General features: G+C 35.2%; 1 protein-coding gene across 1 annotated transcript in view; it reads right to left on the bottom strand.

The window, feature by feature from the left end:
* The window catches only part of LOC131072706 (DNA mismatch repair protein MSH1, mitochondrial), a 307,935-nt gene that overhangs the window by 205,811 nt on the left and 87,914 nt on the right, over positions 1 to 14,210 (bottom strand). The window contains exon 7 of the mRNA XM_058008946.2: positions 5,557 to 5,621. Coding sequence (XP_057864929.2) covers positions 5,557 to 5,621 — 65 coding nt within the window. The remainder of the gene's footprint in view (positions 1 to 5,556; positions 5,622 to 14,210) is intronic.

The raw sequence follows: 14,210 nt of genomic DNA, 5'->3' as shown, positions 1-14,210 counted from the left end.
ACTTGATTTTTACATCTCAATATTTAAAATTTAACCAAGCATCTATAAGAGCCCAAACATCATATCTACACAATATTTGTATTGTCGTCTACCTCCTCCTCCCTCTTCTTGGATTATACAACACGCAGTTGATGACCTTTTTGACCTATCCCTTTTAGAGAAGCATATACCATTGAAGTTTTCAACGTTGATTTATAATCGATATCTAAGGAAAATATTGGCCCCTAAGATATACACATTTGAAAAAAAATTATAACAATTTTTAATGAAACGTTTTTAACATGTTTTTGATAAAAAGATGAGGCCATAGTGTACCTCAATTATTAGAGCGTACAATTTGATGCCTCCTTGTTGTCTTACAACATCACTCCCCCTTCAAACATATGTAATAGGTTCATTGTGCCCCCTGGGGAGCTGAGGATTTGGGATGCACCCCTACGAAACAACACCACCCACAAGCAATGCTCAATTAAGAGTTCATCCCATATTTGCCTCCCCATCACCACTATTCGTTGTCTACATTACTCTCCTAACACATAAAAGGGGCCTTGAAAGTCCTTCAAACCTCCTGCTTGATTTTATATCCAAACAACATCAATGAAAGCCTCAATACCTAATAAGAGTAATGGCAATAGCAGCTATCCAATGATGCTTATTTAAAAGATTAAATATTACATTTTCAACTCTTCAATTTCATTACTTGACAATTTTATAAACTCATAAAATAAAGCAGCACCTTCCAGAGAGCAAAGGATTTAAAAAAATCTATAGTAAGAAATAAAGATCAATAATTGTACAAAAGGGCATTAAAAAGAGATGTTTCTAATAGTATATACAAGCTATATTAGATCTCTCAAAAACCAAAATCATGGGCATTAAAGTCATTGATGCATATTATCAAACTTATAATGAAGATGAAGAAACAAGCAATGGAAAAATGGATAGAGAAAATGTGGCTATATTAATTACTTGAACTCTGTAAAAAAAAAATATTTTTTGGATGAAAAGATCACAACCACTACAAGAAAACAATAAAAACAAAGATTGATTTTGATAGCATGAGATCTCTAAGTACTTATGTTCTGCCAATAAAACAGAAGCCTTGCAAAAATAAAAGGAGAAAAGATTACCTATGTCTTTTACATGGATTTAACGATAGAAGCATTTCTCAAAGTAAGCATAGGTAATAAATGGATCAACTTATTTATACCATCACAAAGCACCAATTTAGCTCCTCACTCCAAATGCCCATTTCCCAGCTTTTGGTGTGAATAAGATTTAGTAGCTAGTTCCTAGGAGGGGACTTATTTGCATGACTTAAATTTACTTAGGTCATAATCATCCTAGAAGTGTTAGTTGTCTAGATAAGAACTTATCATATCTTATCTTTATGACTTCTATTGAATTCTAATTATTTAGGTCATTTAATATTTGATAGAGAGAGTTGTCTCATTGCATAGAATTAGGACACGTCATAATTTTCTCTAATGCTATCCCACAACCTTGTCTTTCTAAGCAAGGCCTCTCATTGCATATTTCATATTCAATCATTCATTCTTGCATCCATAATCAAGCGAGTTATTCTTGCCATTTTCTCTCTTGTGGAAGATATTTTGGTCTAGCAGTTGATCCTAGGGATATTGAGCAGGCACCATTAACTCCCACATGGTATCAAAGCTCCAATGTTGCAGTTTCCTTTCCAAACCTGAGGGATGTCATCATGCTTGAAGAATTTGCTAGGTGCAAATTGGGATTTCGAGGACCTCACAGTTGAAATTAAGGCATCAAAACAAGTCATGTTTTCTTTTTATTTTGTCAAATTTCATGATGTTTTATCAAATCTACAACGGTTTCAAGTAGGTTTAAAGTTTCCAAATCCAAGAAGTAGCTAATTTTTTGGTGCAGTTTGGACCAAATTTCACTCTGCCATTACGTCTGGAAGGGCAGAAAACCTAATCGACTGTCAAATTGTCGAAATCAGTAACTATGACCAAGGGCATCAAAGTTTTTTTTGCCATAATATCGATCATACAAATCCATACTTGATCATATAGGCGTATTGTATAGACGAGCATCATTGGCCAAAAAATCTCCTCCTACAGCAAATATTCTCTACGAAGATTCCTATGCATGCATCATGTTGGCATCACTCTATGGACTCTGCATCACATCGTACAATTTTGGCTCACTTCGTTGTTTGGCTTGGTCAACATAGCACATTTTTTTGTCAGTACGAATTCATTTTAAATCGCATATTTTTTAAATTCATTTGTTGTTTAACCCTATTTGGCTTGGTTTGCAAGCATTTGGTTGGGGTTTTCGCACCCCTAAGACTTTGGTTCCTAATCATATCAAAAACTAGTCGCTACAATTCAAAGCTTTAAGCACTCTGGCGGTGCGGTCGAAGCCCGCTACCCCACTCACCACCACCCACCAAAGCTCCACCCAATCGCCACCTGTTGTGATGACGTTTTTTATTTTGCACCTACAAATTTTAGCCCTTTGGAGCCTATTTTTTGACCCCAAGTGCCTAAAAGGGGTCTTTTTCAAACTTGCATAACTTTTCACCAAGGAGTCTATTTTTCAAAAACGAGATATTACCGAAAAACTAGATAAATGAATTTTCCAGTTGTGCAAATAATTTTCCATAATTTGTTGTTTGGTCTCCATAATTTGTTGTTTGGTCTCCATAATTTTATTGTTTGGTTGCAGTAATTGTTGATTGAAGTCAGATCTTTTTTTGGCTCTCAAGCTCATAACTTTTTTCCACGATCTTCAATTGTTGTGATTCTTGCTGCGTTGGAAAGGTTTTGAGGAGCCCTATCGAACCATCTATGCACTTTTTCATGTTCCAATCCGAGATATATTTTTATTTCAATTCTTTCCCAATGGGTATCTTGGAGGAATACTTGGACATTTTGGCAATTAGGGAAGTGGTTTTTTAATCTAAACACTTCATTTCAGCCACATTGTATCTATTGATCTCTGATTTTATCATTTCAGAAGTGACCATTGTTATAATCACAGGTTATGCAATGTTAGGGTTTTGGTAGAACCAGAGCAAATACAAATTAACAATTATATGCACATTCAAATACACAAAGATGAAGAAAAACACACAACAGAAATAACACAAAGATTTAACGTGGTTCACCCAAGATGGGCTACATCCACAGAACACAATCGTCCAATCTTTTTCTTATTATCCAGTAAAACAGTACAACACCATTACAATGCCTTTTTACATTTCAGCGGCTTATAACATGTAATTTTAGGGCAACATACAAAGTCTGCTAAAATTAACCCTAACCCTAAAAGAATATTCTCGTAATCTTTTCCTCATACACATATTCTTGTATTCTCGTATTGAGATGGTACTCTAGGTAAAAGACAATTCAGAACTACAAGGATTCAAAGACTGAGTTGTAAGTGTACCCATACATAACAAAGTGAATAATTGCACCATATGTATTATGTTGAGTTTGAAAATTTGAGGCCAAAAATCTAACATATCAGCTAAGTTATTTTGTCATTTGTCCTAAGTCTATTAAAGATACAATGTGGTCCAAACATTAAATCTTCCATTAAAGGATCTTGTACCGTCTCAAATATCGACCTCCACGACACCCGTTGGCTAATTGTTGCGGATCCGCCGTGGACTCTCCAAGACTCCCGAGTCTATTGGTGATTCGAGTCGACTCGCCACGAACTTGCGAACCGAGTCCAAGAGTGTCCGAGATAATGACTCCCGAGTCTGTGCTAACTCTCATTAGTCTAGTGTCAAGACTCCCTAGTCCTGATGAAGGACTCTTGCCGCTTGTTGAGAATGCCCAATCAAGGTTAAAACATTTTTTTTTCACTTTTCCTCATTTTTGAGATTTGTTATTGACTTATTGCTAAAAACAGGAAGATGTAGTCTTTAGTTTGCTGTTTTTAACATTTGGACATATCATTCTATGTAATTTTGTAAACATTTATAAACTTATGCTGCTGTTATACATTTTAAAGTTTGAAACTATGAGTATGAATGATGAAATTTCAAATATTTGAGTATTTGGAGATCGTATGACATGTGTAATGTTTCAATTATGGCTCTTATTTTCTCTAAATGCATTAATTTCTTTTTGCTTTTTTGTAAAACTGCAGTTTTCTTTTTTGCTGAATCCTTTCCCGAGTTTTTTCCATCTCCGAGTCCGAGTCCAATTTTTGGGCTGCCGAGTCCGCGGCGAGTCCGAGTTTTCCAACTATGTTATGGACATCAGTCTCTCTTGTTTATTTTACCATCGATTCATCTGAATTGGAACATAAGAAAATTAATAAGATTAACTTACAAAGCCACCATTTTCTATCTCTAGTCAAAACAACTATACCTGTAACTTGAAACATTCTCAAACAATTTTAATCTGATGATTCTCAGAAATAAAATAACGTATACAAGATGTGCACGGGACTACAGAGATTAACATGGTTCTGAGGTGATTCAAACACCTTCGAATCAATCCAATTGAAATAGTTTCCTGAGAGAGAGTTGGAATGAGATACAATTTTTCTGGTTACAAAACTGTCAGAAACAATAGGTGGGTGTCTTGATTGTACCAATGCAGATTTCAATGTCTTGTAGCAGTTTTGGCTTCGTTGGGCCTTACAGGCAAGGCAGTTTTGTACAAGGGAAAGGAACATGCAGAGTACTGAAGCTGGTGGCTCTCCTAGTTCTATGGCTTTTAGGCTTCTTGCTCAGCACTTTCTTGTTGAATTGTGATCACAGAAACTTAAGATGTTATTCTTGAATCATTCATTATTTCCTTGGTTGCTTTCTCTTATTCATAAAAAAGTCTGAGAATTATGAATGTAGAGTGTACTAAAGAGCTACAAATCTAAAAGTATATATTGCAGAAAGTGGTTGAGCAATTGCAAGTATAGGATACTGTGGACATCATGTATGTATACTTGAAGACCTTCTGAAAGCAGTGAGTTTGTAAGATTGCAACGAGATACTAGAAAGAAAATGCAAAATTGTAAGATGCTGTAGACCTAATGTATGTGTACTTGAAGACCTTGTGAAAGCAGTAAGTTTGTCAAATTGTAAGCAGATACAGGAAAGAAAAGGTAAATTGCCTTACTCTCTTAGAGTTTCTTCCCACAATCGATTCTCCAAGAAACTTCCATATACAAAGCTCTGTTCTCATGGAATGTTTAATACTTGCTTTGTTACAATTCAAGCATATGGTAATCTCTTCTATTTAACATACTTCACAACTCTTTTCTTCAGATAAATAAATTATTGTCTTAAGAAAATTCATTAGTGGGTGATCATACAATCATGTAAGCTTTGTATGGAATCTGAAAAGAATTTAAGCTTATGAATTAGCTATGAAATATCCATGCTAATTACGGATCATTTTGTCACTTGCATCTCTTTGCTACTTAAAAACACATTCATGGGATGCCCTAAACCATGTGATCCCTCTCTCTTCGTTTTAAATTTTATGGCTGGTGACACTAAAAAGTATGGATCATTAAATTATTGTCAACCCAAATGATGATTAAACAACTAACCCAGATATGAAACGCTCTTTACGAGTACGGGCTTGGCTTGGGCCTTGCACCTCTTCCACAACACACTGCAAAAATCAAAATGAACACAGTATCAACTAACCATATATAAGATTTTGGAATTCACTTCAATAATGAGGTTGTAAAATATACAGAGAAAACACAAAATTATTAATTAAATGACCAGGTAAAAAAAACAGTAAGTCACTCCTGGGGTGTATTTTAACCACCAAACCAAACCATGTCCAAAAATTGATAAATAAAACACCCGAAAACTCAATTCAATGGCACAATCCTTCATATTGTAAGATAATCAAGTATAATTCAGCCCCAAAAATTAATAGAAGTATCAGACCAAAAATAAATTGATGAAACCGTCAATGCAGTTACACTATACTTTATAGTTTATACAATTGCAAATCTTTAAAAGCAAAAAAAGGATGTTACCTTGCAATATGTTTGTTGGGAATGAACTGAAAAATCCCATAGGTGTATGGAAGAAAACTCCCAAGATTGATTTTAAGCTCAATTTTGACAGAGAAGGAAAATAAGATTAGCAGAAAAGGGAGGGATCATTAGAGATGACAATGGTGAACAATCAATGTTAATGTTTTTGGTCCGATTTGGAATCGAAAAACATAGAAGGCACAACCAATGGCTCTCTTAGAAGGAATAGAACTAGCTAAGGAAAATGGAAGGCAGAGACCATAGATGAAAGGGGAAGCAGTGGAAACTACTGAAGCCAAAAAAAAAGGGCTAGTCGAATGGCTAACAAATACACAATTTCATTCAAGAAATGAAAAGGGGAACAGTTTAGTTTCATGATTTCATACCAGCACATCAAGAGGAAAGGAAATACAGCAGCAAATTTAGTAGCTAACAGGCAGTGGAACCATTGGACAAGATGCCTTCTGCATAACCCTTTCCCTCTGGTTTTAAAGCCAATATCAAAAGACTGTCCCAGACTGGAAAGCTTGTTTTTAACTTGTAAAAGTCGGAATCACAAAGAGAAAAGAGGAAAAAAATTGTGATCTGGGAGCGTCCAGGTTCACAAGCAATCCTGTATGTTCAAGTTTTAATTTTTGGCGTAGGTTGGAGCTTCAAGAGCATATTTTTTATTGTTGAAAGATAAAATACTTGTTTTATCAAGACTTGGCTTCCATTTCAAAACTCGGAGACAGACAAGATGATTAATGTGGTTTTAAGAGTATTATATTGCATAAATTCAAAGTTTAAAGGGTTGAAGGGATCCACTGGAATATTATAGAATTCAAAATTAATTGTTTTCTCAATTTTGATGCAACAATAAGTTTGTATGAGACAAGTGACTTTTGGCATTCCATTCTTGTGTTACTCTTTCAATTCAGATGCCTAAATGGAAGAAAAAGCTAGTGAATTTTGGAAAAATGATTAATGGCTCTTCAAACTCCAAAGAAGCATGTCTTGGTCTATATTCTTATTCATTATTTAAAGGTATATACAGCAACAAGTCATGGGATATGGTGCAGCAACATTGACAATACATTTTGGAAGTAAAACTATGTTTTAATTTCATTCCTTTTTAAGGAATTTCAAAGGTCAAGTTATGGGAAATGAAAAACCAAAAGTGGGTGCCTCTTTTTGGTGTCTCACAAAAGTTTTAGCCTCTATAAAATGCAGCCTTTAATGGTATTAAGAAGCAACAATCAATAGCAGCAAGGTTGGAGAAAGAACTTGCAGGTTGTTCTAGAGAGTTGCATAAGAAAGAATGTAAGAAATCATCTTGTGAAAAGGAGAAGAATAGATTGAGAGAAAAAGGATTTTGCAGGTGTGTTACATGTGTTCAAGGCAGCCGTGAGAGCTGTAAGATGAATGGAAAAATCAGATTTGAAAAGATGAATGAAGCCAAGAAAATTTGAAGGCACGAAGATTTGAAGACTTGCAGGCAGGATGTGCCTAGAAACATTGTAGAATTTCTGAATTTTGTTTGTTGTTGAAATCCTCAATGCATGTAATTGTTTTTGAGGTATTTTGTTATATGAAAGTACAAATGAGAGTTTCAATAAAGATATGTTTCAGATTTTGTTTTCATATAGTGGATTAGATGACATACAGGGCAGTTTGATAAGACCCCCAATCTAAACTGCATCAAATTGTTTCAAACAAGTGGAAGACAAGAATAAAAGAGGAAAGAGTGTGATGGATAATGAAGGACAGTGGAATTTATTTTTGGTAATTTTCTAAAAGTTGGAATATGTGTGAAGATGAAGAAGGAAGATATACATGAAAAGAAGATAGCAAGTTTATTTTTTCTAAATTCATGTTATAATTTTATTTTCCCACTTTGGTTAGTTAACTCTACCTATGGGTTGTCGTGTCGACTGTCAACCAACATTTTTTTTAAGACTAAGTCCTTTAACCCTAGTTAGTTTAATAAAAAGTATAAACATAAATAACTATCTGATACTATTGTTATGAACCTCAAAGCTAACATATAGTCCTATTTAATTTGGGACATAATTTAAATAACTAGTTCTCCACATCTGTCATAATTTTTCCCACCTTTTGGGCTAATGTAATGTGTGTGTGTGTGTGTGTGTATGTGTATGTGCATGTGTATGTGTATACATACACACATGTACATGTCTATGTATATGTGTGTGTGTATAAAGAGAGAAAGAGAAAGGAAATCCAATTTATTGAATTGAGCCTAACATGGTGTTTCTAATACCAACCCACCCTAATCTGAAGAACACTGATAAAGTGTTACAATTTGTCCATATAGTTATGGTTGGTAAAAGGTCAACAAGAAAAATGTAGTCATTGAGAATAAATTCAGTAACATGTTTGGTAGATTAAGTTAGCAAAGTTGGAGATCTCCATCAACAAATGTACTACAACTAAAATCCTTGTATTTCTCAAATGGCATGCTTGTTACCCAAGAGTGCAATAAACTTACTAAATGATAGTGAGATATCTAAATTTTGCTAAGTTTACTTTACACCAATCAATCCAATATGTGGAAGCAATCCTTGGACAACTCTAGAATTAACTTCAATTTCTCTTCACATGCATGTGGCATTGTAATTACTAATGACCACAGCTGATTTTTTTGTTTTGTTGATAGAAATAAATGGAAATGCAGAAGTATTTTGTTTCAAGTTTCATTGAACAATATGATTGCAAACATGGATAATAACATAGCATTGCAAAAGAATATCTTTGCATTAAAATAAAGCATGTAATAAATCAATTACAATATCTAAGAGATTCGATTCACAAACTGAAATCAGATTCAGGAAATTAATATCAGATCTGTTCATAAACCAAACAATGCATTTTCAGATCTTCAAATGAACAGCAAACACACTCCAGCTCCTCACTGAAAGTATAAGTGCAAGTGCCAATCAACCCCGTACTGTTTCTTCTCACTAACCAACCATGTTACGTTGCAAGGATACCTCAGAAATGCAGATTGCAGGCCTCTGATATTACAGATTTTGGTTCAATCTGATAACCCAAGACACGAGGAATGGTACAGCCTCCTTATAGAGGCGATTTTGCTTTAAAAATCACTTCTTTGTCAAACACCACAATGGAATACTCTAAACATTTCGCCAAGCTATGGTAACAATACCCAAAATGATAGCCTTCCGTCTTCAAGAGTTATGAGTAAATCTTTGATTCCCAACTACTCAAAAAAACCATTTCCAGAACTCAAATAATAAAATTAAACTCACCAAAACTCAATCCAAACTCCAAAAAACCACATACCACACCAAAACCAACAAACCCACATCAATATACTGAATATATCTTCATTTTATTCAACTCCAAAATCACCCAACAAGGCAAAAATTACTAGAAATCTAATCATTTGAACAACAACCAGCTAGGGTGGTATTGACGTGGCTAAAGTCAGATTATCAACTCTCTCCGGTCAACACAAAATAGAATGTTGAGTATCCTATCCTCTCTTGAATAAGGAAATCCCAAATGCTGTTTTAGATGATCAAAGGGGACAACCTCAAGGTTCATTTCATCAGGTCTTAACTACGGGATAACTCAACAGTTTGATACGTTTTGCTGGTAACACAAGGGGCTTACGTTTACAACAAGCTGGTGTAAATGATGTTCAGTTTACATTCAATATGCAAGTTATATTCTATAAAATAATCTTGTTGTATATATTATTGCCTTAATGTATAAATCTGACTATCTTCTTGTTTGTGGCAGGTGAGAGGAGCATTTAATATTTTCTATGTCCTATCTCACGAATGCCACTCAATATAAGTATATAACAAATGGGGCACGGTCAAGCAATGCCTTGATCGGTCATGACCGATCAAGACATTACTTGATCGTGCCTCTTTGTTTATACTAAACAAATGCATGTTCAACGTTAATGCCAATCGGTGTGGAAGTAGTATTACAACCGATGTCTATCGGTGTTTGCACAATGCTAACAGCCGATAGTTATCGGCGTGTTAGCATTAACAACCAATAACTATCGGTGTAGGCTTAACACCCAATAACTATCGGTGACCTTTATTATAATGCCACCAAATATATCATATGCAACCCGATATTAATCGATGTTTTCATTAATCATTTATTTATCATTATATATGTTAATCGATATAAATTTAAATACAAGATTTATTAAATCGACGAACATAAACACAATATATAGTATGATTATCAATGAATGCAAATGTAGAATGGTTATCAAAGAGGAATTAATTGCTTGAAGGTTTTATCATAGTTATCGATATGATAAATGATTGAATGAGAGACTTCATTTTATCTCTCATTCAATCATTTATCTTACCGAAGCTATCATGCATTAACAGCTGGTTTGCATCTGACGATGTTGCGATTTCCAGACTGCGGAAAATTAAAGAAAAAGAGAAGGGTTTAGGAGACCTAAGTGCAATGAGAGAAATGGCTAGTGCTGTGGGTAGACAAATTTCCAATAATTAATCCTTGTTTTGCCAAAGACACCCTCACAACTCAACAAGAACAGTGCAAGCTCCAAAGGGATGAAGGACTTTTAGACTGGAGATACTCATTTAGGCACCCAATTCTAGCACAGCCTAAGACAAACACCTACAGTTGAATTAAGCACAAGTAAGGTTCTTTGCGCAAACACCTATAGTTGAACTTAGCACAAGTAAGGTTCTTTGCACAAACACCTACAGTTGAACTAAGCACAAGTAAGGTTCTTTGCACAAACACCTACAGTTGAACTAAGCACAATCAGCAAGCCCCCAACGGTATGAACCAGAAACCCCATCAAATACCCCCCACATTTTGCCATTAAAATCATTGAACTCTTATTAGCCAGCTGAAAGGAAACCATGCAAACAGAAGAAAACAAAGATAACAAACACCATATTCAATGTTCATATATTGATTTCAACTGCCATTACAACAATTTCTTACAGCAGTCCTATTCTATCCCAATTTGAAAACTGCATCTAACTATCTAGCAATCTAAAATCTAACTATATAAACTTTCTAACAAATTCTAACTACTAAAATCCAACCCTTTACAAAGAGAGGCAATGCCCCTTTTATAGATTTCACAATTTAGATCAAGGGCCAGGATTGACTGCATTAAAAGGCTACAATCTACCTTCTAGAAGCTTGGCAACTTTAACCCATGCCTAGTTATCTTCAATTGTCCTCCCAACCACTTTCCTCAGCTACTGGCAACACTTTGGCATCAATTTGATCAATCAAATAGCTGAGGAATAACTAACTTGTGTACCCCATTGCTTTAAATACATTAAACAGGGCCTAGAAGTAGCTATTTACATTAAAACAATTCAGTTTTACAAGCAAGCTGATTTTTTGATATTCTTTGCTATGCAATTTGAGTGGTTTCTGAGTGTGCATATATTTGTAGCATTTTGTGTATACCACTACTCTCCAAAGACTTAAAATATCATCTCCTTGGTCCTTTCGCGTTGTCGTTGCCTCTACCCCGCAACATGTTCTTCATTGACACCGCCCTGTGGTAGTCTTTGTGCATCACCATCTTCATCACCCGGCTCGATCGCGATCCTATCTTCAATTTGTGTTTCAGGGTTGCATAAACCATGCAGCCTAATGCGTTTTAGGTTGCCACCTTAGCTCTTCCCAACGACGTCAATCTACAAATAATCAATTTCATCTTGAATCAATTACCTTGAAAAATATTAACGATTTTAACAAATATTAATTTTTTTCAAGCCAATGTCAGGCTTCGTTTCGACGAATAAGAGGGGAAAATAGAAAAAGTGTTCACTTTTTAAATTAATTGGACCTCTTATCTCTTTTACTTGGCCGATTCAATGAAAGGGTAAAACTCAGCCTTTTAGATGCAAATGCAAACTTTTTTTTTTTAAATTCCCCCCCCCCCCTTCTAGCTTAGTTTTAACATCCCTTGAGCCGACTTAACTCGAAGGGGGCGAAACACGGCCTTTTAGGCCGAAATGTGAGACTTTTTTAAAAAACCTCCCCTTCTGATTGGCCAACCTCAGCATTTTAAGGGAAAATGAGAAAATACCAATCACAAAAACTCGCAAAATTGCCAAAAAAACCCGAACTTTCTTTTTCGCCCTATACTTAACCCATCGTTTGGAATGAAGAAACTCGGCCATTTAAAGGAAAATGTGGGAAATGTTTTAAAATGCTTTGAAACTCATATTTTATCTAACTCCTCTTTCTTCATTATTACTTTTTATTTACTTTCATTACACCAAACTCGGTGTATTTCACGGGAATATCATTGGTTTTGAAAATAATGCCCGAGCTTTAATTTTTTGACTCTTAAGTGTCATGCCGAAATGTTCCCTCCAATTTTAAACACCACAATGCACCCGTTAAGGTTAGGAAAGTGAAATACAATGCTGCTGAAAAGTAATCCTTCCACTTTCTGTTCACCAAGAGCCCAATATGGGAAGATGAGAGCATATGGTGAATAGGGGATCGTTAGCTCCAAAGACAAACTGAAGTACAATGCTGGACGGCAAGCCAGCACCTTCCGATTGTTCAGCGGGCAAAAACAACTCAAATCTAAAATCACTCTACCACTTTCTAGCAAGAGGACAGCTATTACAATACTGAAAATGATATCACTCAACCATTTATTTAGCGGGAGGACAATTATTACAATAGGGAAAGTAAAATACTCAACAACTTATTCAGAGGGAGGAGTTTGAAAACCAATTGAAGTAATAGATAGGCGGCTAAGCCATCCTCTTCCACTTCTACAGTGGGAAATACAAAATGTAAAATGCCATAAGCAAAGGCTGATCAGTACTACTGATTTCAGCGTTACAATGAGAGCATTAGCTTGCAGATTACAATAGAAAATTGATATCTAATCACACCAAATTGTTAGGAATGGATCCTTTAACAAATATGAGCTATCTATCATATGGAAAGTAACCAAACAAGTAAATAATTCAGGTCTGATATAAAGAACAGCTAACTGAAATAACAGACCAACAATTAGAGAAATCACCTAAATGCTCATAACTTTACCCACACACCTCCGAATGACTTGAAATCAAGTGCGAATGATCTCTAAAGAGAAGGCGCCCAAGCCAAAGCCAACTCGCTGCAAATCTGAACCAATATCATTGTACGCTTCCCATGGCAGCCTCCAGCATGGTATGGACAGGCAAGAAGGACGATTTTCTCTAGAAAACACCAAAATCCACGAAACTTAGCAAAATGGATCGCCTAACCAAGAAGAAAACAAAGGAAGAATACCCAAAAATAGCGACTTAACTCTCAAAGACTTGTGAATGAATTTCACGATCAGCACCACACAAAACAGCAACTCTAAAACTGAAAACAACACTCAAAATCAAAAAACAACAAATATCTTCATCTTCACTAAGCTCAGTCTGCTCCTCTAAATGAGAAACAGTCACAAAATTCAGCTAGGGGCTATCTTTCAAGCTTGAAACTAAAGGTACTAGGAGGTATGCTTCCCTCGAAGCAAGGGTCTGGAATAATTTCGACAACACTTTGTTATAATAGCAGTGGATACCAAAAACAAGAGCCCGGCACTCTTATTTATTGCCTTTGAAGCTCCAAATTCAAATTCAAATTCAAATTCAACTCCCTCCGAATTGACATGAAATGAAATGAAGTCGAATGCCAACTTGGACACCCAAAGCAATATAACATTTGCCTTTATTTTAAATCATATATTCCTCCAAAAGGGACGCCAAAATCAACTATTGCTTGGACACTTTAAAGGTTATAATCTTTCAATGAAATATCTCCAAAATGGACGCCCACCTTATGTCTTGAAAATGATACTTTATAAAAAAAAATATCAATAAAGTGCATTATGGCGTCCAAAGTAAATAAGTGAATTATTTAATAAAATTAATTTCTTCTTCCTAAGGCTTCCATCTTGCCTTATTAATAATTCACTTATAAAATATTTTTCCTCAACCATAAATTCACCCAACATAAGCTCAGACTTGCCAAAATAGCTCCAAAAAAAGATGGAAGACCAACTACTCAAACTGACCTACCAGAAATAGCTATCTAAACAGACCTACTGAAACATTGCTAAAAATAGTACATACTAAAAAAAGCATGCTACTAAAAATAGTAAGTGTGTCCAAATGTATATTAACCACATTTTGAGCGGCCATCGCAACTTACTA

Source organism: Cryptomeria japonica, chromosome 5 (genome assembly GCF_030272615.1).
Source record: "Cryptomeria japonica chromosome 5, Sugi_1.0, whole genome shotgun sequence".
Classification (NCBI taxonomy): domain Eukaryota; kingdom Viridiplantae; phylum Streptophyta; class Pinopsida; order Cupressales; family Cupressaceae; genus Cryptomeria; species Cryptomeria japonica.
The sequence above is the reverse complement of the archived record's forward strand: the minus strand, read 5'-3'. Positions and strand labels throughout refer to the sequence as shown.